The 22,758-nt window shown below is 63.1% G+C and overlaps 1 protein-coding gene across 3 annotated transcripts; it reads left to right on the forward strand.

The window, feature by feature from the left end:
* Positions 1 to 1,320: 1,320 nt before the first annotated feature.
* Positions 1,321 to 21,053, forward strand: CD81 (CD81 molecule). Of its 3 annotated transcripts, none has more exons than XR_014066466.1 (8): positions 1,321 to 1,616; positions 14,843 to 14,957; positions 18,019 to 18,116; positions 18,872 to 18,946; positions 19,224 to 19,328; positions 19,646 to 19,784; positions 20,115 to 20,234; positions 20,460 to 21,053. XR_014066466.1 is itself a non-coding variant. In XM_081533321.1 (8 exons), exons 1-8 carry the CDS (start codon positions 1,551 to 1,553, stop codon positions 20,520 to 20,522), a joined length of 711 nt encoding a protein of 236 aa, XP_081389447.1. In that variant the 5' UTR covers positions 1,321 to 1,550; the 3' UTR covers positions 20,523 to 21,053. The 3 variants fall into 3 exon arrangements, 2 of the variants coding, with proteins under 2 accessions (XP_081389447.1, XP_081389448.1); XM_081533321.1 differs by having other exon boundaries at positions 19,646 to 19,747; positions 20,148 to 20,234; XM_081533322.1 differs by having other exon boundaries at positions 19,646 to 19,747; positions 20,151 to 20,234.
* Positions 21,054 to 22,758: the final 1,705 nt, after the last annotated feature.

Genomic DNA, 22,758 nt, shown 5'->3' on the forward strand with positions numbered 1-22,758 from the left:
GGATCTTCCCGACTCAGGGATCAAACCCAGATCTCCCATATTGCAGGCAGATTCTTAACTATCTGAGCCACCAGGGAAGCCACCTAGACAAGCGACTCTTCAAACTGAAGTCTTGTTCTGCGTCCTGGTCAGCAAAAAGAATCCAGGCAGACCCCTCAAAGATGTTACTTCTTTTGGTTATAACCTTCAACACGCACAAACCCCACACTTGTGTTCCTGGCTCTTCCAGAAGCGTGCTGCTGCTGCTGCTGCTAAGTCGCGTGAGTCGTGTCCGACTCTGTGTGATCCCATAGACGGAAGCGTGAGGTCGAAACAAATTTTTAAATAAACCACCAAGAAAGCTACAGGACTAGCAGAGCCTCTCGATGGATACGACACAGTAGCCACTGGCCTTCTTCAGCTGCTGAAATGCAAACCCCTGCACCATGAGCATCAGCACGTCAGTCCCGGGCGGTGGCACTGGCCACGTTTCAAGCGGTCAGTAGTTATTCGTGCCAGGGTGACTGCAGAGGCAGAGCTCCCGTCTCTCCAGCTGCTGTCACCTTGCTGTCACCTGGGCAGAAAGCTTGACAAATCACCTCTCTGCCCCCTGGTTAGCTCAGGCAGTGAGGGCAGTGGGGACCTCAGGAGACAGCAGGCCTGTGGGTACGCCACCACCAGAGTGTGTGTGAAACACGCCACATGTTATACAGGCGGCCTGGGCCTCTTGGACACAACACTGCCCCAGGGAGCACTCTCTCTGTGACCTTTCCAGCATAGACTCCTCTACCAGCCCTCAGCGACTCCCTGTTTCCATGGGGCAAGGGCTTAGCGGCCTAGACTCGGCTTCTAGGATCTTCACGCCAGGGCCTCCTCCAGGGCCTCCTCACTCCCGACCCGACCCGGCTTTCTGTCCCGGAAAGCGCTGTGAACAAAGCGCGCTGCTGTCTGCGCTTAGCTGTTGGCTGGTGCATCACCTCCTCCATGGCGCCTTCTAGGATCGTCCCCAGGAGCCTGAAGGAGGAGGGGAAGTGAGTATTCCCTGGCTGCAGGCCAGTCCTCCCGCGCGGCCCCTCGGGGAATCCAGCGTGCCCGCAGCCCAGGGATGCGTGCAGCCCCTGGCACTGCGCGCCCAGGCCCCTGTGTCCTGACTGCACTATCCGACACCCGGAAGTGTGCGCGCCACAGGGGGAGGGTCGTGCGCCCCCTCCCCGGGGGCCAGGCTGCGGGCTGGAGCTGTGTCCACTCCGCGCTCCGGCAGGGGCGGGGGCGGGGCCTCGGGGCGGAGACTGTGGGCGTGGCCTCGGCGCCCTATAAATAACGGAGCGAGGCGCGCGCCCGGGCTCAGAGTGAGCGCGCAGCGGCTGCGAAGACTCAGGCGCGTTCCGGCCAGGCCTCCCGGTCACCTCTCCCGCTTCCCTCTGCGCCCTTCGTCCGCGCGTGACCCGCGCCTCGCGTCTGCGCGCCCCAGCCGCCCGCCAGGCCACCAGCCGCTCTCCAGGCTCCCAGGCCCCGCGCCCGACACCCAGGACAGGCACGCGCCCCGCAGGCCGCCCGCCGCCCGCGCCGCCATGGGGGTAGAGGGCTGCACCAAGTGCATCAAATACCTGCTCTTCGTCTTCAATTTCGTCTTCTGGGTAAGCCTGCACCGGGGGTGGGAGGGCACTGCCCGAGCCCGGCAGGCCGCGCACTCCGCTAGGCCCCGCCAAGGGGGCGCAGCCGGGCCGCCAAGTTGCGGGGCCACCTGTGTGCGCCCAGCCTGGGTGGGTGGGAGGGCCTAGGCCAGCGAGTCGCGAAGGTGCGGGTCGTCCGGGGCCGCCGCGCCCCTTGACGGCGGGGCTGGGGGCTCTAAGACGGGTTTCGGGCCTCTGCGCGTCGGGACCCAGAGCCCCGCGGCCGGGCCCTTCGGGGGCCTGGGGTCAGTTCCCGGCTGGTGATGGTGGCGGTGCGGTGGGTGCGTGTTCCGAACCTAGCGCCCGGCGCCTGCTTAGTTCTCCTGACCGCTGTTTCTGGGACCACCCTGTTTCTTGGGGAGAGGGGCTCGAGGGCGGGGCTTGGGACGCCCCGCCCCCATGAGCTCATCAGGGCCACCGCCCCTACATGGGCGGCCCGGCCCGGCCCGGTGCAGTGGCGGGCGGGCGGGCGGAGGTGGGGTGGCGCGCTATAGTTTGCCTTAGTCTTGGGGGACGGTCCACCCCACTCTGGGCCCAGCTCAGTTCATCCTCCTGTTTGCTGTCGCCACCCTGGGGGTCGGTTTGGGGGTCCGTGCCCTGTCGAAGCGCAGACAAGAAGCGCCCTGGACCCAGGTGGCCCGCGTTCCAGGGTGCCTGCATAGTGGTGCCCTCAGTTTGTAGGGCCGAGCCTCCTCACCCAGAGGTAGATTCCAGTCCCTCCTCCTCCTGGGGAGCTGCAGAGGCTGTGAGGGGCGAGGGGCTGAGCAGTGTTCCGAGCTGACACAGGCAGCGGAGAGCTGGGCGACTCTGAGCCTGAGGGTGCTGGGGCGGGGTGGATGCCCAGCTTGGGGCTTGGAAAGAGGTGCCCACAGGTGAGACGTCTTAGGGGTGCTGGAGGGTCTCCTGGGTCCTCTGGGCGGCAGGCCTGAGTTGTGTTTCCTGATCAGCCTTAACTGCTGGCCGGTGCAGGGTGAAGCTTTGGCTTTTGTTTCCGTTTCCTGTTGGTGCTGGAATTAGGGGCGTGGAGATCTCTTGCTGTCCCGGGGGGACCAGGCGTGGACGTCGGGAGCCCCTCTGGCAGCTGTGCGCTGCCACCCCTCGGGGGTCCCCTCCTGGCCCCTCGTTGCTTCTCCACTGCCCCAGGCTGCTCAGCCCTTGTCCCGGAGGAATATGACTGCCTGCTGGATCTCAAGTCAACTCAGGGAGCCTGAAGTTTTAAAATGGCTCCTGGGGAACTGTGTGGGCCTGGGGACCTCTGCCCTCCGGACAGCCCAGGGTCAGGTCCCAGGACACTGAGGTGTTGGGGTGGGGAGGGCGGAGACTGGACTTAGAGTGGAGGTGTCACATCCTACCTGCAGGGGCACCCGTGGGGGCCTGTGGCCATCAGCCTCTGCCCTGGGGGTGGGAGCAGGGAGGCTGGCAGGATGGGCCAGAGGGCCGGGCAGCCTTTGCTGAGGGGCTGGCCTTGGTGTTGATTTAGTATTCGCCTGCTTTGGCCTTGGCAAGGGGTATCAACCAGACCCCTCCTCTGCCGCCAGCCCTTGAGCTTTTCCCTTGAGAGCAGAGCCTGGGAGGGCCTGGTGGGAGGGGGAGGGTGGGCCTGGAAGGGGACCAGTGTCCCGGGGGAAGCCCCTCCCACCGCCCGGCCTGGGAGGTCTCCGGGCAGACTCCCCCCACCCCCAGCTCCTCCCAACTGCCTCTGGTAATTTCCCAGGTTTCCCAGGCAGCGCGGGTGGAGGCCTGACACATCCCCCGGGGCCACTGTATTCAGGCCCAAGGAATTGTTTCCCCTCCCCTCCCCGGGCGTGCCCTTCAGAGCTTCTGAGAAGTTGGCTTCCAGGGGCATGGAGGCCACGGGTGGGTGGGGCCCCTCTCTGCACCCCTACCCCCAGCCAAGAGTGTGGTGCCGGGGCCTGGACCCCAGTGGAGTACCCAACCCACTGCCCCGGTCCTGGCTCCCTTCCTTCTGAAGTGGGGGGTCCTGTTAGTTTAGGAGGTGGGTGCTGGGCACGGTGGCCATAGGGAATACCGCTCTCCTTGGCAGGTGTAGGCCCTGACGTGGGGAGGGGGCTTCTGTCACTTGGGTGCCTGGAGGAACTCACAGGGCCCAGCCCCACCTCCGCGCCCCAGGCCAGGTGGCTCAGCGGGTGCTGGGGGCGCGAGCCAGGCCGGGAGGTGGAGGGCGCGTGTCTGGATCTGGGTCCGGGCACTTTCGCAAGTTTCGTTTCAGAGAGTAAAGCCGTCCCCGTGGGAGGTGGCGTCACAGGCCTCCTGGCATGCGGTCCTGGAAGGAGCCGGTCCCCATGCCCGCCCCCACATGCCAGCACGCCGGCGCGCACGCACACACACACACACACACACAGGCTCTCATACACACACACGGGCTCTCACACACACACGGGCTGTCACATACACACAGGCTCTCACACATAACACACACACACGGGCTCTCACACATAACACACACACACACGGGCTCTCACACACACAGGCTCACACACACACGGGCTCTCACACATAACACACACACGTACGGGCTCTCACATACATACAAACACGTACTCCCACATCTCCACACCAGACACACACACACACACACATAGGCTCACACACACACTGGCTCTCACACATCACACACACGGGCTCTCACATACACACGCACAGGCTCACACACACGGGCTCTCACATACACACACACACATAGGCTCACACACACACGGGCTCTCACACACACACACACACACACACACACGGGCTCTCAAATACATACAAACACGTACTCCCACATCTCCACACCAGACACACACACACACACACACACACATAGGCTCACACACACACTGGCTCTCACACATCACACACACGGGCTCTCACATAAACACACACGGGCTCACACACACGGGCTCTCACATACACACACACACATAGGCTCACAGACACACGGGGTCTCACACACACACACACACAGGCTCTCACACACACGGATGGGCTCTCACACACACAGACGGGCTCTCACATACACACACACACACAGGCTCACACACACACGGGGTCGCACACACACACAAACACACGGGCTCTCACACACACGGATGGGCTCTCACACACAGACGGGCTCTCACATACACACACACACACACAGGCTCACACACACACGGGGTCGCACACACACACACACACGGGCTCTCACACACACGGATGGGCTCTCACACACACAGACGGGCTCTCACATACACACACACACACACACACAGGCTCACACACACACGGGGTCGCACACACACACACACACACACGGGCTCTCACACACACGGATGGGCTCTCACACACACAGACGGGCTCTCACATACACACACACACAGGCTCACACACACACGGGGTCTCACACACACACACACGGGCTCTCACACATACACACACACACGCACGGGCTCTCACACACACGTACAAACACACACGCACTCCCACGTCTCCACACCAGACCCCATGCGCCTGTGGAGGCAGCTGAGGGCTGTGAGGTGGCCGGGCGGTGGAGAGGAGCGGCCCAGCCCGAGCTGGGAGCTGGGGGCCTGGAGCTCCCGCCTGCCGGGGTGTGTTGGGGGACTGGGAGCTCCCCGGCGAGGTGGCTGGGACTCGGGACCCGTGCGGGCTCTGGGCCCTGTGCTCCTGCCCACCCCAGATTGGGCAAGCTGTTGGAGCCTGCTGGCCGCATCTGTGAAATGGGTGTGATCACGGCCTCCCCTCTGCAACAGCGGCAGCCTAGCCCTGGCACCCCACACCTCCATGCAGTCAGGCCTCCTTCCAGAGGAGGCGGCCAGGGCAGGCTGGGGAGAGGCTGGTTAGAGGCCCTGTTCACAGCCCTTTGGTCTCGCTTCCAGACAGCACGTGACTGTCTGTCACTTAGCGGTTCTGTCACCTTCTTTCCCGGGAGAAGGGCCAGACCCAGGCGGGCTCTGGTGGGGGGCAGGGACTTTCTGCACCCGGTTTCAAAGGGGCCTGTGGCCTCCCCCGGGTGACCCCAGGCATCTGGCTGCCGAACTTTGGGCCACGGCTGTCGATCTGGGCCAGGCCGAGAAGAGGAAGTCTGTGGTGTTTGCCCAGGTCAGGCTTGCCCCAGGACAGTGTCTGGGCACTAGAGGGCACAGAGGTGGGAGCCCGGGACCCGGCTGCAGTGCCCTCGCGTGTCCACCCTGTGGGGTGCCACCCGCAGCCCCCAGCTCAGTCTGCCTCTGGAAATTGAGTTCACCCTGATCCCTCTCTCCTACTGCTTTGAAAGCCAGACAGAAATAAGCTCCCGCCAAACCACCCTTCTCCCAAATAACCTACCCAACACCTTCCGAGCGCCTAGAGCCATGACAGGAGAACCTGGGCGGTGATCAATAAGGTTTAGAGTCCAGTGCCTGAGGGAGAGCCGTCGGCATGTTTGCACTGGTGCCGAATTTTGGAGAGGGCCCCATGTCGGGGTGGGGTGAGGGTGGGGGGCCTGGCTCTGCCCGCCCCCCAGGACCTGGGCCAGGCTGTGGCCAGGCCTGGGTACTTTCCACCTTGGAGATGCCGCCGCCCGGTGGCCAGGACTGCCCCCACTGCAGGAGCAGCTTCACTACGACAGGTTAGCGGAGTCTTTCTCCTGGGCCGTTTCCACCTGTCTGCCAGATGAGGTTTGACCCAGCAGGCCTCCTTCCAGAGCCTCTGGGCTTCAGTGCTACCCCTCTACCCGCCCCGGCCCCCCCTCTCCTGCACACACTTTGTTCTGTGGGGCCTGGCCTGAACCCTGAGTCCCTACAGCAAAGCCGGTGCCGATTCACACAAGACCACCTGGGGCCTCCAGGTGGGCGCCCAGATGCTGGGGGAGGCCCTGCAGGTGGGCAGGGGCCTGGCCCCCGGGGGTGGCCAATCAGTTGGGGGGGGCCACCCTCCCTGGGCCTGAGGACTGTTGGGCTCCGCGGACAGGGAGGCACCTCAGAGCCGGGGCTGGGGTGGCATTGGGTTCCTTAAGTGCCCGAACTGGTGGCGAGAGTGCCTCGGGCAGGGGGCTCCAGAGCCCGGGTATGGGTTGAGTCGCCACAGAGGCCTGGGGAGCAGGGCCCCCTTACCCTCTCCACTGAAGCTGTAGCCCTTATACCTTCAGAAAGTTGCTGCTCCCTGCACCCCAATTGCCAGGGAGACGTGGTGGTTGTGGGGAAGGGGAAGGACAGGAGGCCAGGCCCACGCAGAACGAGTGGTGGGCGGGGGGTGGGCGGCCCCCCCGGCCCCCCCGGCCCCCCCTGGCCCCCCTGGCCCCCCTGGCCTCCCTCACCGTCACAGGGAGTCTTCTGTAGCGACCCCCACGCCCAGGGCGGCCCGGGTCGTAGCTCTCCCTCGGGGGATGTCTGATGGCGCCCTGGAAACCTGCCTCACCTGTGCTCTCACCTGCAGGAGGGTGTTGAGTTTGTTCTGTGCGGCAGCCAGTGGCCGGCTCTGGCTCAGGCTGTGACTCTGGGGCTACCAGGTGCCCCGGGCATTGTGGGTGAGGGGCAGGAGTAAGGACCCTGGGCTGCCTGTCTCCCCAGTCTCCAGTCCTGGGTGCCGGGAGCCCCAGAGCTTGATAGTGTGGGTCTTAGGGGCACGGGGGCTACCAAGGGGCAGTGGGCCTGGGAAGCACCCTCCACAGTCCTGCCTGATCAGGGCTCACGGGGGTGAGGTCCTCTCTGCTCCCCACCTCAGGGGCTCAGCCACTCGCCCTCTGGATGGACAATCTTCCCTTCTGTCTCTGAGATAACAGCTCCAGCCCACGTGAAACTCCCCTGCGTCTTCTCCTTGCCTGCACCTGGGGCCCACTGCGGCGATAAGGAGCCTGAGGTTCCAAGTGGCCCACTTGAGGAAGCGGTAGAAGCAGGCTGGGAACCAGGGCCCTTCCTTCAACCACTGTGGTTCAGGGCCAGCATGGCTCCAGGCAGCGACAGGGTGGTGTGGCATGGCGAGTGGCCGTGCCCGGGGTTGTGGTGAGCAGGTGCCGGCTGGACAACCTGACCTGCCCCAGGGCCCCCTGCCGGGGCCCACTCACCTCCCCTCTCCCTCTGCAGTGGGTGCCTGGCCTGCCAGTCCCTCCTTGTCTGATGTGTGTGTGGCCCCTGCAGCCCAGCCTTGGGACGTCTGTGTCCACAGGCGCCCCCTACCCCCGTGCAGGAGCTGAGGGGGCAAAGAGAAATCCCACAGGAGGGGCTCTTTCAGCCGGTGGGGTGGCTTTGGAGTGGGGACGCAGGCCACTTCCTGGGCTGCTTGCCCACAGTGGACGGTAGGCTCGGAAACTGGCCCAGAAAGTGACCAGGCCTGCTCTGCTGGGTCCTGGGAGGCGGGGGGGGGGGGGGGGGGGGGCTATGTTCACCTCCCAGCAGGAGGGAGCTCTGGGATCCCCCAGCTGGCGGGGCCCTGGGGGCCCAGAGTCCTTCCCCACCCCCACGCCTATTTTTAGAGGCTGGGCCAGGCGGCTTCCTGAGGTCAGGGGGCTGGAGAGGGGTTTCCGCTTCCCGGCTGAGGCGCAGGTCCTGCTCCTCTGTCCTCCTTCCTTCCTGCCTTGAGCTGGGCGGGTCTGTTCCCAGAGGGCACGACAGGGCTCCCGGGAAGGCAGAGTCAGGGCCCGTGTCACCCTGTCTCCATGGCGGGTGGAGGTGGAGGATCAGCTTACCGGCCCCGCCCAAGCAGGGTGCCCTCTAACCCCGCTGACCCTCCACGCCCATTAGCAGGATTTGGGCTGCGCCTCTGCCCTCTGACTTGTCCGAGGGTCTGCAGGGGCACATGCTGCCTTGCTTCCTTCTTGTGGCCTCACTGTCCTCCTGGAAGGGTCTCCAGGCCCCAGGACCTCTCGGGTGCCGTGCCGTGTGGGCACTTCCTGGCATGTCTCCCCAGCCATAGGGCACATCCTTCGGGGTGGCAGAGACCTGGAGCCCTTTCTGGGTCAGACAGCCATCTTCCCTGGCAGCGCTGGACTCTGAGGGCGTCAGCGCTGGGGGGCTGCTGCGGCCTGGCTGCTGATGAAGGGGGCGCGGGACACACGCATGTCCTGTCACTCCTGGAACGTGTGGGCAGCACTTGGGGTGACCATGTGGCCAGCGCGTGGGTGTGGGGAGGTGCCCAAGGCCTGGCGGGAGTGGTGGGGGGCAGCGGGCTCAGCTGAGAGGGGAAGCGGGGAGATACCCGCTCCTTCTCCGTTTCAGCTGCTGCTTGGAAACGCACACTGGCTGGGCGGGAACCCAGTGTACTTGGCAGCTCCCCCACCCCCTCTTCCTAGCTGACGCTGTTATTTATTAATTCCGAGAAAGGAGGGAAGAAGAAAGAGACTGAAACTGAACCGTCAGAGCACCACGAACAGCCCGCGCCGTCCATGGTGTGGGGCCCTCCGGTCAGCCCAGCAGCGGGTCAACCAGCCCCTTCCTGACCTGCTGCCCAGCCTCACCCCCAGCAGGAGCATCTCGGGTCTGGGGGCAGCTCAGGTGCAAGAGCAGGTGGCGGCAGCCCTTCCAACAGGCCGGCCGGCGGGAGAGGGGAGAGGGAGCTGTGCCGGACCCACCAGGGACCGGCCTGCCGGGCACTCCTGACGGCCGGCCGAGCAGCCTCCAGCGCTGTCGGGCGCGCTCCGTACACAGCGGCGGCGGCCGAGCGCGCTCCCCGTGTCCACTGGTGCTCCGTGAATTCCTCAGTGCACACGAGGGCACTGGGTGCAGGAAGACGCCCGGGGGTCCAAGGTGGCCGGCAGCCGGAAGCTCCGGTTCCCACAGCATGCCAGGACGGCGTGCTTTCCGCCAGTCCCGGGCTCTGTTTTGTAGCGGGCATATCCTTAGTTATCCAGACCCTTGTTTGACGTTAAACCTCAGTTCTGTGGACAAGATCTCAACATTTCCAGATGCTTCCTGCTGGCCGCTGGAAGCCTGGGGTCCTGACCTCGGTGAAGAAGGCAGCCGGGATCCTTCGGGACTTGCTGCTTAGAAGTCCGGTAGACAGGGATCTGGGTGTGGGGGCTTTTAAACAGCTTTGTGTGACAGAGCGTCAACCGCACGTTTAAGATGTACAATCTGGGGGCTGCCGTGGTGGCTCAGTGGTGAAGAAGCCACCTACCAGTGCAGGAGGTGCGCCGGTTCGATCCCTGATCCAGGAAGACCCCACACGCTGTGGAATAACGAAGCCCGTGGGCCACGGCAGGTGAGCCTGCCCTCGAGAGCTGGTGCCACGGTGATGAGAAGCCCCCGCTGCAACCAAAGAAAGTCCTGCAGCAGTGAAGACCCAGCGCAGCCGCAAACAAAATGTCTTCAAAAATAAAGGCTTCCCTGGCGGCTCTGATGGTAAAGAATCTGTCTTCAATGCAGGAGACCCGGGTTCAATCCCTGGGTTGGGAAGATCCTCTGGAGAAGAGAATCACTTACCCACTCCAGTATTCTTGCCTGGAGAATCTCACGGGCAGAGGAGCCTGGTGGGCTACAGTCTGCAGGGTCACAGAGAGTTGGAGATGACTTAGTGACAAATTCTTGCTTTCTTTTTTACCCAGCCCCCCAGGAAGGCCGAGCTAAACTTGCATCCAGAGTACACGTGTGTCCTGTCCCGACAACCCTTGGTTTTGATGACCCGCTTAGGGTCTTCATGCACCTGGCTCTTGAATGATTTTCTCTTTGGCAAACCATAGGGCTTCCCCTTTTTCATACTGTTCATGGGGCTCTCAAGGCAAGAATACTGAAGTAGTTTGCCATTCCCTTCTCCAGTGGACCACATTTTGTCAGAACTCTTCCACTATGACCCATCTGTCTTGGGTGGCCCTGCACGGCATGGCTCATAGTTTCATTGAGTTAGACAAGGCTGTGGCCCATGTGATCAGATTGGTTAGTTTTCCGTGATTGTGGTTTTCAGTCTGTCTGCCCTCTGATGGACCAGGGTAAGAGGCTTATGGAAGCTTCCTGATGGGAGATACTGACTGAGGGGGAAACTGGGTCTTTAACTTATATGCAGAGAACATCATGAGAAACGCTGGGTTGGATGAAGCACAAGACGGAATCAAGATTGCTGGGAGAAATATCAATAACCTCAGATACACAGATGACACCACCCTTATGGCAGGAAGTGAGGAGGAACTAAAGAGCCTCCTGATGAAAGTGAGAGAGGAGAGTAAACAAGTTGGCTTAAAGCTCAACGTTCAGAAAACTTAAGATCATGGCATCCGGTCCCATCACTTCATGGCAAATAGATGGGGAAACAGTGACAGACTTTATTTTTTGGGGCTCCAAAATCACTGCAGATAGTGACTGCAGCCTTGAAATTAAAAGACGCTTACTCCTTGAAAGAAAAGTTATGACCAACCTAGACAGCATATTAAAAAGCAGAGACATTATTTTGTCAACAAAGGTCCGTCTAGTCAAGGCTATGGTTTTTCCAGTGGTCATGTGTGGATGTGAGAGTTGGACTATAAAGAAAGCTGAGCGCCAAAGAATTGATGCTTTTGAACTGTGGTGTTGGAGAAGACTCTTGAGAGTCCCTTGGACTGCAAGGAGATCCAACCAGTCAATCCTAAAAGAAATCGGTCCTGAATATTCATTGGAAGGACTGATGCTGAAGCTGAAACTCCAATACTTTCGCCACCTGATGCGAAGAGCTGACTCATTGGAAAAGACCCCGACGCTGGGAAAGATTGAGGGCAGGAGGAAAAGGGGACGACAGAGGATGAGATGGTTGGATGGCATCACCAACTCAATGGACGTGAGTTTGAGTAAACTCCGCGAGTTGGTGATAGACAGGGAAGCCTGGTGTGCTGTGGTTCATGGGGTTGCAAAGAATCAGACACGACTAAGTGACTGACACTTTCAGTTTCACATGACCTGGTAGGTTTTGAGGTAGGAGGCACCTGTGGACACCGTGCCCGCCACCAGAAGAGTGGGCACAGCCCTCACCCAGCAGAGCCCCCGGAGCCTGGGGACACCCACCTCCCCGCTCCAGGCAACCACTAGCCTGTGTGCATGTCTTAAGTTTGTAAACGTTTTTTGGATCCTTAGTTCCCTGACCAGAGACTGAACCTGTGTCCTCTGTACTACAAGCGTGGAGTCCTGACCCCTGGGCCGCCAGGGAAGTCCCTCTTGTGCTTTTTATATGAAGGGAATCGGAAGGTGGGTTGTCCCCGGTTTGGGGGCTAACCAGGAAACCACATGTGTGTGGGCATGAATGTCCACCCCCACCCCCCACTTGGGGCAGTACCTGGGGGCGCAGGGGCTGAGCACAGGCTGGCGGTGGGGAGTGTCCTGAGGGCCCGAGCTCTGTCTCCTGGGTCCCCCTGCCTGCCACCCTCGCCAGCACCTGGTCTGTGGTCTTCCGTCTCACTGGTTCCATCTGCATCTCCCCCGGGACCGGTGACGTTGGGCATCTTTCCCTGTGTTTATTTGCTGTGTGCGTATCTTCTGTGGCGAAGTGTCTCTTCGGGGTTAGGTTTTCATGAGGTTTCTTGGCCTGATTTTTAAAAAGCGGCTTGTTTTCTTGCTGAGTTTTGGAAGCTCTTGACAACGTTTGGATGCAGGTCCTTGTTAGCCATTCACCAGCACCAGTCCATGCTGGTCTTTGAAGAGTGGGCTTCTTTCAGACTTCGGGGTTTTCTGGGACCCCCGCCCTGCCCTCCTGGGGTGGGGTTGGGGGGTCGCAGTGCTGCTTTGGCCATTGTCTGTAGGTGACCATAGGTGAGTGCCCACCGCCCACCAGACTGAGCTGGTCACTGCCACCATTGCCTTCCCCAGGCCTGCCCCGGCGGGCGTGTGTGGGGCCTGGAATGGCTGAGGAGGGGGCACTTCAGTACCAGGCTCCCCGCTGCCCTGTAGGCAGGACGGGCTTCCCTGTCCGCCCCTCCAGAGGGTGGGGGCACAGGGAAGTCTGGAGACCGCAGCCCCCCTGCACATCCTGGGGTCTGTGCTGGGAAGCCCTTCCCAAGGCAGGAGAGGTGGAGGCTCTGCCTGCCCCCCGGACCCCCTGCCTTAGCGTCTGGGGGTGGGGCAGGCGTGACCCTCACCACTTCCGCTAGGACCAGGCGCCCCACATGGGCCTGTGCCCTTGGCTCCTGGGGTAAGGGGCTGCAGGGGGAAGATAGGTGGTCCCAGCACAGCTGGGGGTGGGAGGGGCCCCTCCACGCTCAGCCCCCCTTGCCGTGGGGACACTGAGGCTGAGTTGGGGTTTGGGGCCTGGCCTCTGAGACCACAAAGGGAGGCCCCAATGAGGCTCCCCCGCCCTGCCCGCTCCGTCCCAGACTCTCTCACAAAGCGCTCTCTGGACCACAGTTTCCCAACAGAATAAGTAGCGGTTTCCAGCCAGAGTTACCACGGCAACCCTCAGCCTCACCACCGCCTCCCCTGGAGGCGCAGATGGCAGCCGGCTGAGCCAGGAGCCTTGACTCCCTCCGGAGCTGCCCGCCTCCCCCACCCCCCACCTCCCTGCTCCTGTCCCTGGGCCCTCCCGCCCTCTCGCGGGTGTGATAGGCACCCAGGGCAGCCACAGGATGCCTGTGGCCTGGGCACTGCCGTTTACGGGGTGCGCAGGGCCCAGGTGCCCTCGGAGGGACCCTGCTGGTCCCGCATGCTGCCCTCGGTTGGCGAGTGGTGGGGGCGGGGAAGTGAGGCAGCGCCTCCATCCTGGGTGGGGAGTTTGCAGGGTGCTGTCCCGCTCCGAGAGGGTGCCAGCAGCATCCCCTGGCAGGGGCAGCCTGGCTGCTGCCAAGCACCAACAGTCCCCAACGGTCCCCGCCTTATCGTGCGCGGAGCCAGCCCAGTGTGGAAGGGCCTGGGTGGGGCTGTGAGCCTCCCGCCCCAGCAGTGTCCCATGTCCCCTGCCTGGAGATCCCTGGGGGTGCTCGGGGCTTTCCTTGGGGCAGCCCGTGGGGCCAGGGCCTTGAGTCTCCCTCGCTCCACTGAGCGTGGCCCCGCCGGTGACTTCGGGCCCCGCTCCCAGGCCAGCACCGGGCCGGCCAGGTGATTTTCTTGGGGCCCGTGTTTTGGTTTCTCTTCCTCTTTGGACACAGAGCTGACGGTCTGTGTAGGAGCTGGTGCGTGTAGCTCCAAAGACGGTCACTTGCCTCGACAGTGGGGGAGCCGGGGGTGCTTGCCTGGCCGGGTCGGATGCTCAGATGTAGGCCTGGCCTGGACGTGCGCTCAAGGGCAGACCCCGCCTACCCCTGAGCCACCATCCTCTGGGGATGAGTCAGCTGGAAGCCCCCACCTCCATGCCAGGCTGTGAGCGGAGCCCCCTTTCCTGCCTGGAGCCCCCTTTCCTGCCCGCTCTCAGGGCGGCCCCGCCCCCAGCTGTCTGGGGAGCATAGCGAGCTTCTTCCTGCCCCAGCAGTCTCCCTCTCTGCGGACAGCGACCAGCAGCCTCTGCTCTAATTCCCCCACCAGCCCCACAGTGGCATCAGATTGCCACCCCTCACCGTGTCCTGGCAGCAGAGACTTGGCGTCCGCTCCTTGGAGTTCCCGGACGAGCTAGCTCAGGGCAGTGCCACCCCCTTGGAGGAGGGCTCGCCCTTCCCCAGGCCGCGGGCTCCAGTGTGGTCTCTGGCCAGATTTAGCAAGTCAAATACAGGGCATCAGTTAAACTTCCGCTCCAGGTGAGCAGCGAGTGCTTTTTTGGCATGAGCGTGTTCCAGGCAGTGTTTGGGACACACTCGATACTAAAGAAGCGTCTGTGAATAGCCAGGTGTCTGAGTCTCTGTCCTGCAGTCTCCCGTGGTGCTTGGTGGGAGGGTCTGGACGAGTCCCCAGTCCCGCATACCGAAGCCTGCCTGGGGTGTCTGGAAAACCAAGGGGGCAAAGCAGACACGAGACAGCGGGCAGCCCAGACTCCAGGGCCTGTGAGCCCAGAGACTGTGATCCCCAAGGCCCTGTGACCCCAGAGTCTGTGAGCCCAGGCAGGGCCTCTGAGCCCAGAGTCTGTGAGCCCAGAGTCTGTGAGCCCAGGGTTTGTGAGCCCAGAGTCTCTGACCCCAGGACCCTGTGAGCCCAGGGTCTGTGAGCCCAGAGTCTGTGACCCCAGGACCCTGTGAGCCCAGAGTCTGTGACCCCAAGGCCCTGTGAGCCCTGCCCTTGGTGCTGACCCAGCAGAGGGAGGGCCCTGGACCCGCCTCTCTGCGCCTCCACGTGGGGGAGTCACATGCAGCATGGCCAGTCTCTGAGCCACATGTGACGAGTGCCCTGCTCTCTCCCCAGCTGGCCGGAGGTGTGATACTGGGCGTGGCCCTGTGGCTTCGCCATGACCCGCAGACCACCAACCTCCTGTATCTGGAGCTCGGAGACCGGCCTGCCCCCAACACCTTCTACGTAGGTAAGTGACATGGAATGGGCTGCGGACTCTGGGCAGCCCTGGGCTGGGAGCCGGCAGGAACGGGCCACTGAGGGGTGTGATAGTAGCTCAGTGAGGCCGCAGACAGGCAGTTAGGGAGGGCTTCCAGGAGGAGACGACTCATTGGGCTTGCTTCTCCCTGGAGCAGGGAGGACGAGGCCCACCAGCAAGAGTTTGGGGCTGGGGTAGGGGGTTACGTCAGCCTGGGGACCCTGAGGGGCCTGGGCGCCTTCTGCAGTTGTGCCAGGGCCTGCCTGGGCCGGGGTGCTCCCAGGGAAGGCTGGATGGGAGGGATGTGGGGCCCACCCGATCGCCCCTAGGGGGGTGGGAGCCAGGGCGGGAGAGCAGCAGCTGGGTGGGGGCGGGCGCTGTGTCACATGGTGGGCATTTCAGGGAGGCTCCTGGGAGGGGTGGAGCTGGATGCCTGGGCTGCCTGGGGCCCAGGCCCCTCAGCCACACTGGCCGCCTTTTTAGGCCGCAGCCCTTCAGGGCGTCTGTCAGGCTGGGTGTGGGGTGGGGGCCTCCAGGGGCAGGGGTTCTGGAGGATGGGGAGGGGTGCCTCCTGCTGTGCGCAGCCGTGCCCCTCCTTCCGATCCCGCCCCCTCAAGATTGGCCTGGCTCCCAGGGAGCTCAGGGAGGGTGTGCGGAGATTCTTCTGTCCTTTAAAGGACTGGCCCCTGGGCGGGCCCCTCTTGCCCCCACAGGCTGAGCAGCAGGCAGGAAGCCTTCAGGGCTCAGGGCTCACGTGGGGCCCGCGACCACCCACCGTCCTACGTGGACCCTGCAAGGGGTCCCAGTCCTTCCCAGGCACTGCTCGGGGGCCCTCACACTCAGGATGCACGCTTGGCTGCTGGGCTAGGGGTGGCCCACAGTCACCATCCCACTTGGGTGCCCCGGGGCAGTGGGGGTCCTCTTTGGGCCGGGCCCCGGGAGGGCTGGAGCCCGTGGTCTAGTGGTGGTCTCCGGGGCCAGCCCTCCAGGGAGGGTCCTGAGCCCTTGTCCGCAGGATCCTAGGCTTCCCACCCACCCCCGCTGCGGGGCCCCCTCAGGTGTGAGTCTCAGGCAGAGAGCATGGGTGTGCCCACCCCGAGAGTGCTCAGGGGACGGTGACCCGGCCCGGCACCCTCAGAGCAAAGCAGTCAGCCTTGCCCACCGTCTGAGGACGCAGGAGTGTCCTCTGGACACTCGAGGGGTGTTTCTCCCTGGGGCTCCTCCCAGGCCTCTCCTGCCCCTCCCCAGGGCCTGCCCCCACGTGGCCCCGGTCCTCTGTCCGTGTCCCCCTCTCCGAGCTCTCAGTGCAGGGGGTGTGGGCTCCCCAGGGTGCACCGTTTGGGAAGGGGGCCCCTCTCCTCCTGGCTCAGTTGGCTCTGCTCAGCCCAGTGTGTGGTCTGGCAGCTGGGAGAGGAGCCGAAGGCCGCCTGCCTCAGCCTGGACGGGGCAAGGATGGCAGCGGGCTGCAGACCTGGGTGGCCTCGCGCAGCCCTGCTGGGGACACCGTCTGGGGCAGATGCGTGGGGGTCTGGGGAGACCTTGGCAGAAGACTGGAGGCTGGAGGCTGAGCACAGGCTGCGGTGGGAAGGGTCCCGCGGGGGAGGCCTGTGGGGGAGGTTTGTGGGGGCATGGCTGTCATTGGAGCGGGTGTCCCTCCAGCCGTTCCACCGCGTCACGCCGTCGCTGGGCCTGAGGGGCCCCCTCGGGGAAGGAGTGAAGGAGTGCTGGGCCACCTGGCAGGCCAGGTACCAGCCCCAGGACTTGGGCTTCTGCCATGCCACCATGGGCTCTGGCTGCAGCATCCCTGCCCACCCAGGGCCCACCTTCCGGCACCCCCTGGCTGCCTCCGATGCAGACGGGGCCTGACAGGGAGGTGGGGGGCAGACGTGGGCTCTGACACGAGCTATGAGCTCTGTCCACTGCCAGGAAGTGGGGGGTGGTTAGCGGGGCTCGAGCAGCACCCCGGGCTGTGCTGCAGGGCCCAGGAGGGTCCCCAGCCTCACTGGTCAGAGCCAGAGCCCGCTGCGGCGGGAAGCCTGGCACCGTGGGAAGGGCTGGGCCGGGCTGGGGGCCGGCACCTGCCAGGGCACCCCTCCCTGGCTCCCTGTGCCCTCCTGCTGAACCGCAGGGAGGGACATGGGGATGGGTGTCTCGGAGCCTGGCCATGTCCAGGTGAGGAGCCTCTGGGGCAGCCCTGGCGGGAGGCTTCCCCTCAGCCAGGCCCACTCGGGGTCTCCCTGAGGGGGCCCCAGGCTTCTTCTGAGCCTGGTAGTGGGTCCCAACTCCCAGACTTCTTCTTCAGAGACTGGCCAGGCGGGGCCAACGGGCCCTTGGCACCAGAGCCCTGGGACCTGGTGTCCTACCTCTGTCCTAGCTTCTGCTGCATAACCATGGCAACGGGGAGGGGGGTGGGCCCAGGTCTGCTAGAAGGACTAAGGTTGTGGGAAGTCCTTGGAGAGACGTGGTCAGTGTTTCAAGGGGCAAGGGCCCCTTCTGGGTGGGCTGCAGACTCAGGGAAGGCTGTGTGGCCAGCAGTGAGTGCTGGGCAGGCCAGGAGGACAGACTGACCCTGTGTGTCACCCTCAAGTGAAGTGGGGCTGGCAGATCCCTGGGCTCAGCTCCACCCCCCAGGCCAGTAGCTGGGCCCTTGGCACCGAGATGCGGGTGACTCTCCAAGGCCCACCAAGCCCTGGAGGCTCTCAGGAATCAGAGTGCATACAGGTGGTGGGGTCAGGCTGAGGCCCCTGAACACTCACCACTGGCCATTCGGTCCTGGCCCTGGCGACGCCTGCCTCCCTCCATGTCACAGAGGAGGAAACTGAGGCCCACACAGGTGCCCACACGGCCCTGCCAGGCTGCTTCCCCCTCGAGGCTCCTCTCCAAGCCACTGGGCATCTGACCTCCTCCCAGCAGGGTGGGCGCCAGCGCCTGGTGGGCCCTCCGGTGCCCCGGGCAGTGGTGTGCGTGCCCAGCGCAGGGGGGAGGGCTTCTGGGGGGCTGCGGTCTCTGGGACATTGGGTCGCTGAGGGTGACCTCTCTCTCTCTGCTGCAGGCATCTACATCCTTATTGCCGTGGGTGCTGTGATGATGTTCGTTGGGTTCCTGGGCTGCTACGGGGCCATCCAGGAGTCCCAGTGCCTGCTAGGCACAGTAAGGTCCTGGGCTGGGTATGGGGTGGGGTGGGGGGCTGCAGGTCTGGCCAGGGGGCAGAGCCAGGAGCTCGGTGCCAGTCTGGCCCTGCAAACCTCCCCTGAGTGCCAGCTCACTGGTTGCCCCAGTTTGTTCTCAGACCCCACCATGGTAGACTGCTGCCATGTCTAGTTTTTTGTCTAGTTCCTGGTTGTAAGTCCCAAAGTTGCTTTTCCCTCTCTTCTTTCTTAAAACGAGCCACAGATACGGTAAAGGGTGAGTCCTCGCTGCAGGACCAGCCTCAGGTGTCCCTGGGAAGTCACCCACCCACGGGAAGCAGAGGCCTGGCTATGCTGCCCAGGGCCTGGCATCTGGGAGGCGTGGGCTAGGGAGTCTGCGCCTGTGTCTCCGTTGGGGGATCCTGGGCGCACCACAGTGACCCCCTTCCCACGGGCTTTGCTCCCCGTCCCCTCCCACCCACCCAGAGCCAGCCTTGTCCTCCCCCCACCCAGCTGCCCTGGGCTGGGCTCCGTCCTCTGGAGCCCAGTCCCTCGGGGCTGATGGGAAGGGTGGCAGATCACTGCTGGCCCAAGTCCTAGATGCCGCTTCACACGGTTTACCCCCCGTCAGGGCTGGGGCGGGTGGATACCGCCGAGCACCCCACACACGCCTGTGTGTCCCTGGGGTGCTCGTTGTCCGTGGAAGGTGAGCCTCAGGAAGCCCCGGGCCCCCTCTGGCCTGCTCTGACCTCCTCTCTGCCCTCCTCCCTCCACCAGTTCTTCACCTGCCTGGTGATCCTCTTTGCCTGTGAGGTGGCCGCTGGCATCTGGGGTTTTGTCAACAAGGACCAGGTGAGCCATGTCCAGGTGGAGGGGCAGGGGTGCTGGTGGGGAAGGCAGGGGCTCAGGCTGTGGGGAAGTCTTGGCCTGTGGGCTCTTCTCTGGGTGGGCTTTTCAGGTAGGAAGCCACAGAGGGCTTCCTGGAGGAGGGGGGGTTGGCAGCCGAGTGGAAGGCAGAGCCCCCCACAGCTCCGGGCAGGCTGGTCTGTCCTGACCTTCCAAGAGAGCTAGGTGAAGGCACGTCTCGGGGGGGACAGTTCCCCTATGCTGTGAGCACCTCCTTCTCCAGATCGCCAAGGACGTGAAGCAGTTCTATGACCAGGCCTTGCAGCAGGCCATAGTGGACGACGACGCCAACAACGCCAAGGCCGTGGTGAAGACCTTCCACGAGACGGTGCGGCAGGGCCGGAGGTTTTGTCCTCTCGGTGTGACCTCAGCCAGGAGCGGGAGGGGCACCGGGGCCTGGCAGCCCCACTCTCAGGGACCTGGGCTCTTCTGGGGGGTCCCCGGCAGGAACTAGGTGGGCCAGGCCAGCCGGGGTGCAGCGCAGCTGGGTGGAAGGGTGGGGAGGAGTGGGCCCCTCGGCTTGGTTCTCCCCGGAGAGGTGACTGTCCCAGGCTCCCAGCTCCCGGGCCAGGGCAGCTCCTGAGGCCTCTGCAGCCCACAGGACACGTGCCCAGGGCTGACGGCGGGCACCCTCCATCCTTGCAGCTTAACTGCTGTGGCTCCAACACGCTGACCACGCTGACCACCTCTGTGCTCAAGAACAGCCTGTGTCCCTCCGGTGGCAATGTCATCACTAATTTGTTCAAGGTGCGTGGTGATTCCCCCGTTTGGCTGCCGTCCCTTGGTGGGTCCTAGGTGGTGGCAGGGCCTCCCGGGGCTCCCACGGGCCCCCACGGGCCACGGCCATGCTGGGCCATGCTGTGGCTGGAGTTGGGGCTGCTCTGCTTGGGGGCCGTGGTCACTGCTGAGCCCGGCGTGGAGGGTGCCCTGATCTTCCAGGCCAGCCCTGTCCCGGTGGTGCTTCGTGTCTCTGAGCACGGGAGGATGCCCTCGGCATGCTCGCTGTTCACACCGGGCAGCGAGCAGGCGCTGCTCACACCTCTTTTGGGGGCCCTGGGGGTGGGGCTGTGCCCCTCCACGGGGCCCTGGGCTGCTGTCTTGGGTCAGAGGACAGGCGCCTCTGACTGCCCTCTGGCCGCCCCTGCAGGAGGACTGCCATGGGAAGATTGACGAGCTCTTCTCGGGGAAGCTGTACCTCATTGGCATTGCGGCCATCGTGGTCGCTGTGATCATGGTGAGTGGGCTGGACTGGCTCTGCTTGGGGACCCCCCCCACACCAGGGGTCTCTGAGTGCTGACTGACCTGACCCCCCGAGGGTCTCCAGCCCCTCCCCATGGGGTCTGGGAGCTGACCACCTGCCCACCCCCTCCCCACGGGGTCTCCGGGAGCTGACCGCCCGCCCGCCCCCTCCCCACGGGGTCTCCGGGAGCTGACTGCCCGCCCGCCCCCTCCTCCGCAGATCTTCGAGATGATCCTGAGCATGGTGCTCTGCTGTGGCATTCGGAACAGCTCGGTGTACTGAGGCTGTGGCCGCTGAGGCCTCAGGGAGGGCCTTGGGGTCCCCGGCAGCGCCCCCCGGAGTGACCTGACACTTCCGAGAAGGGGCCGTCGCCACTTGTGTATATAACCTCCTGGTATCACTGCTACACTTATCAGCTTTTTTACTTTTGAGGTTTTGTTCTTGTCCTGAAGCTCCCTGTTAATTGTCCTTTTGGGGCTGACGTCACCTGTAGGTGGCGTGTGAGTGGGCCGTGGGGACTGCAGGGCAGGGGCCCCCTCTGCTGCTTGGGGGCTCTGCTTGCTCAGCCAGGCCTCTCCTGGGGGCCACCAAGGGCCGTCCGGCCGAGCTGCACCCACGTGCCCCGTCCCCGTGGGCAGCACACACTCAGCCTTTTTTTAATCCTTGTTCCTTTCCGGCCACCTGTCTCTAGAGCCGGGTCTACGAGCAGCCTTATGCCTTCAACGCGCACCTCTCCTTTCTAACGCGTCACCTTCAACTGTAATTACATCTTGAAAAGTCATTCAATAAAGAAGGAAAAACCAGGCATGCTAACACAGTCTGGCCCCTCTGTGTGCCCATGGCCTCTGAGACCCGGGGGCAGCCTGCGGGCCCGAGGAGCCCGGCACGGGTGGTGCTCGTCTCGACCTCGCTGGCCCCAGGCTGTGTCTCCGACCCTGTTGGTGGGTGCCAGTGGGGCCCCTTTCTTGGGCCTTGTGTCACCAGCAGCAGCCTCCACCTGGCCCTCACTCCTGTCCCGGTTCCTTGTGCACTACTGCCCTGGGGGGCCTAAAAGGGGTGGGCAGGGCGACCCAAAAAATCTGGGACAGGATGCGAGGGCCCTGCAAGACTCCCCTTCCTCCTGAAGGTCAGCTCCATAGGAGATGGACACACCGCTCCCTCCCAAGGGTCTTTTCTCTTCCTCTCTAGCTGGTTGTAATCTCCCCTCAAGGGGCTGCGTGGCCCCATCTTCCAGGGGCTGGAGGTGAAGCCCTTGGCCACTCCCTGGGGGATCCCACCTGGCCCAGCACCGTGGACTGAGGCCCAGCCACAGGCTGCTGCCCCTGCTGGGAATGCTGGGTAACGTCACCATGAGCTGCAGGCAGGTACTGACCCGTCTGTACACTAAATTGATCTCTTGAGGCTCCAAGTCCCTGGTTGGGATTCATATGTCAAGGGCTCCCGGTGGCCTTCTTGGGGGCTGATATTGGAAATTAGGCCCCAGCCCTGCATTGGGGGTCACAGGGCCTCTGTAGGCCTGCTCCAAAGTCCAAATGGGGGCTGGTGGGTGGGGAGACGGATGGCCCAAGGAACCTGCTCCTTTTTACTTCTCCCCATGCTGCGAGACCCTCTACAAGCTGCGATGTGAATTAGTGCCTGGGGTGGCCTGGACCCCTCATTGCTGGTGAGGCCCTGCGTGTGGGCACCTTTAGGGATGACATGTCCCCAGTTCAGTTCAGTCACTCAGTCATGTCCAGCTCTTTGCAACCTCATGGACTACAGCACGCCAGGCCTCCCTGTCCATGACCAACTCCCGGAGTTTACTCAAACTCATGTCCATTGAGTCGGTGATGCCATCCAACCATCTCATCCTCTGTCGTCCCCTTCTCTTGCCTTCAATCTTTCCCAGCATCAGGGTCTTTTCAAATGAGTCAGTTCTTCGCATCAGATGGCCGAAGTACTGGAGTTTCAACTTCAGCATCGGTCCTTCCAATGAACATTCAGGACTGATTTCCTTTAGGATTGACTGGTTTGATGTTGCGGTCCAAAGGACTCTCAAGAGTCTTCTCCAACACCACAGTTCAAAAGCATCAATTCTTTGGCGCTTAGCTTTCTTTACGGTCCAACTCTCACATCCATACCTGACCACTGGAAAAACCATACCTTTGACTACACGGACCTTTGTTGGCAAAGTAATGTCTCTGCTTTTTAATAAGCCGTCTAGGTTGGTCCTAGCTTTTCTTCCAAGAAGCAAGCGTCTTTTAATTTCATGGCTGCCGTCACCATCTGCAGTGATTTTTAGAGCCCACAAAAATAAAGTCTGTCACTGTTTCCCCATCTGTTTGCCATGAAGTGATGGGATCAGATGCCATAAGATGTGTCCAAAGGTTGCACATTAAAATGGGCCCTGTTTCCTCTCTGGGTTCCTGGGCTGGGCCGCAGCGCGGCCTGAACCCTGGACTCCTGAGTGCAGCCCTGGCCGAGGGGGCTCGCTCTGGCCGTCCACCAGGGGAGACGAGGATCTGCGCTGAGCTTCAGT

Source organism: Giraffa tippelskirchi, chromosome 10 (genome assembly GCF_054371585.1).
Source record: "Giraffa tippelskirchi isolate mGirTip1 chromosome 10, T2T-mGirTip1v1.2.pri, whole genome shotgun sequence".
NCBI lineage: Eukaryota > Metazoa > Chordata > Mammalia > Artiodactyla > Giraffidae > Giraffa > Giraffa tippelskirchi.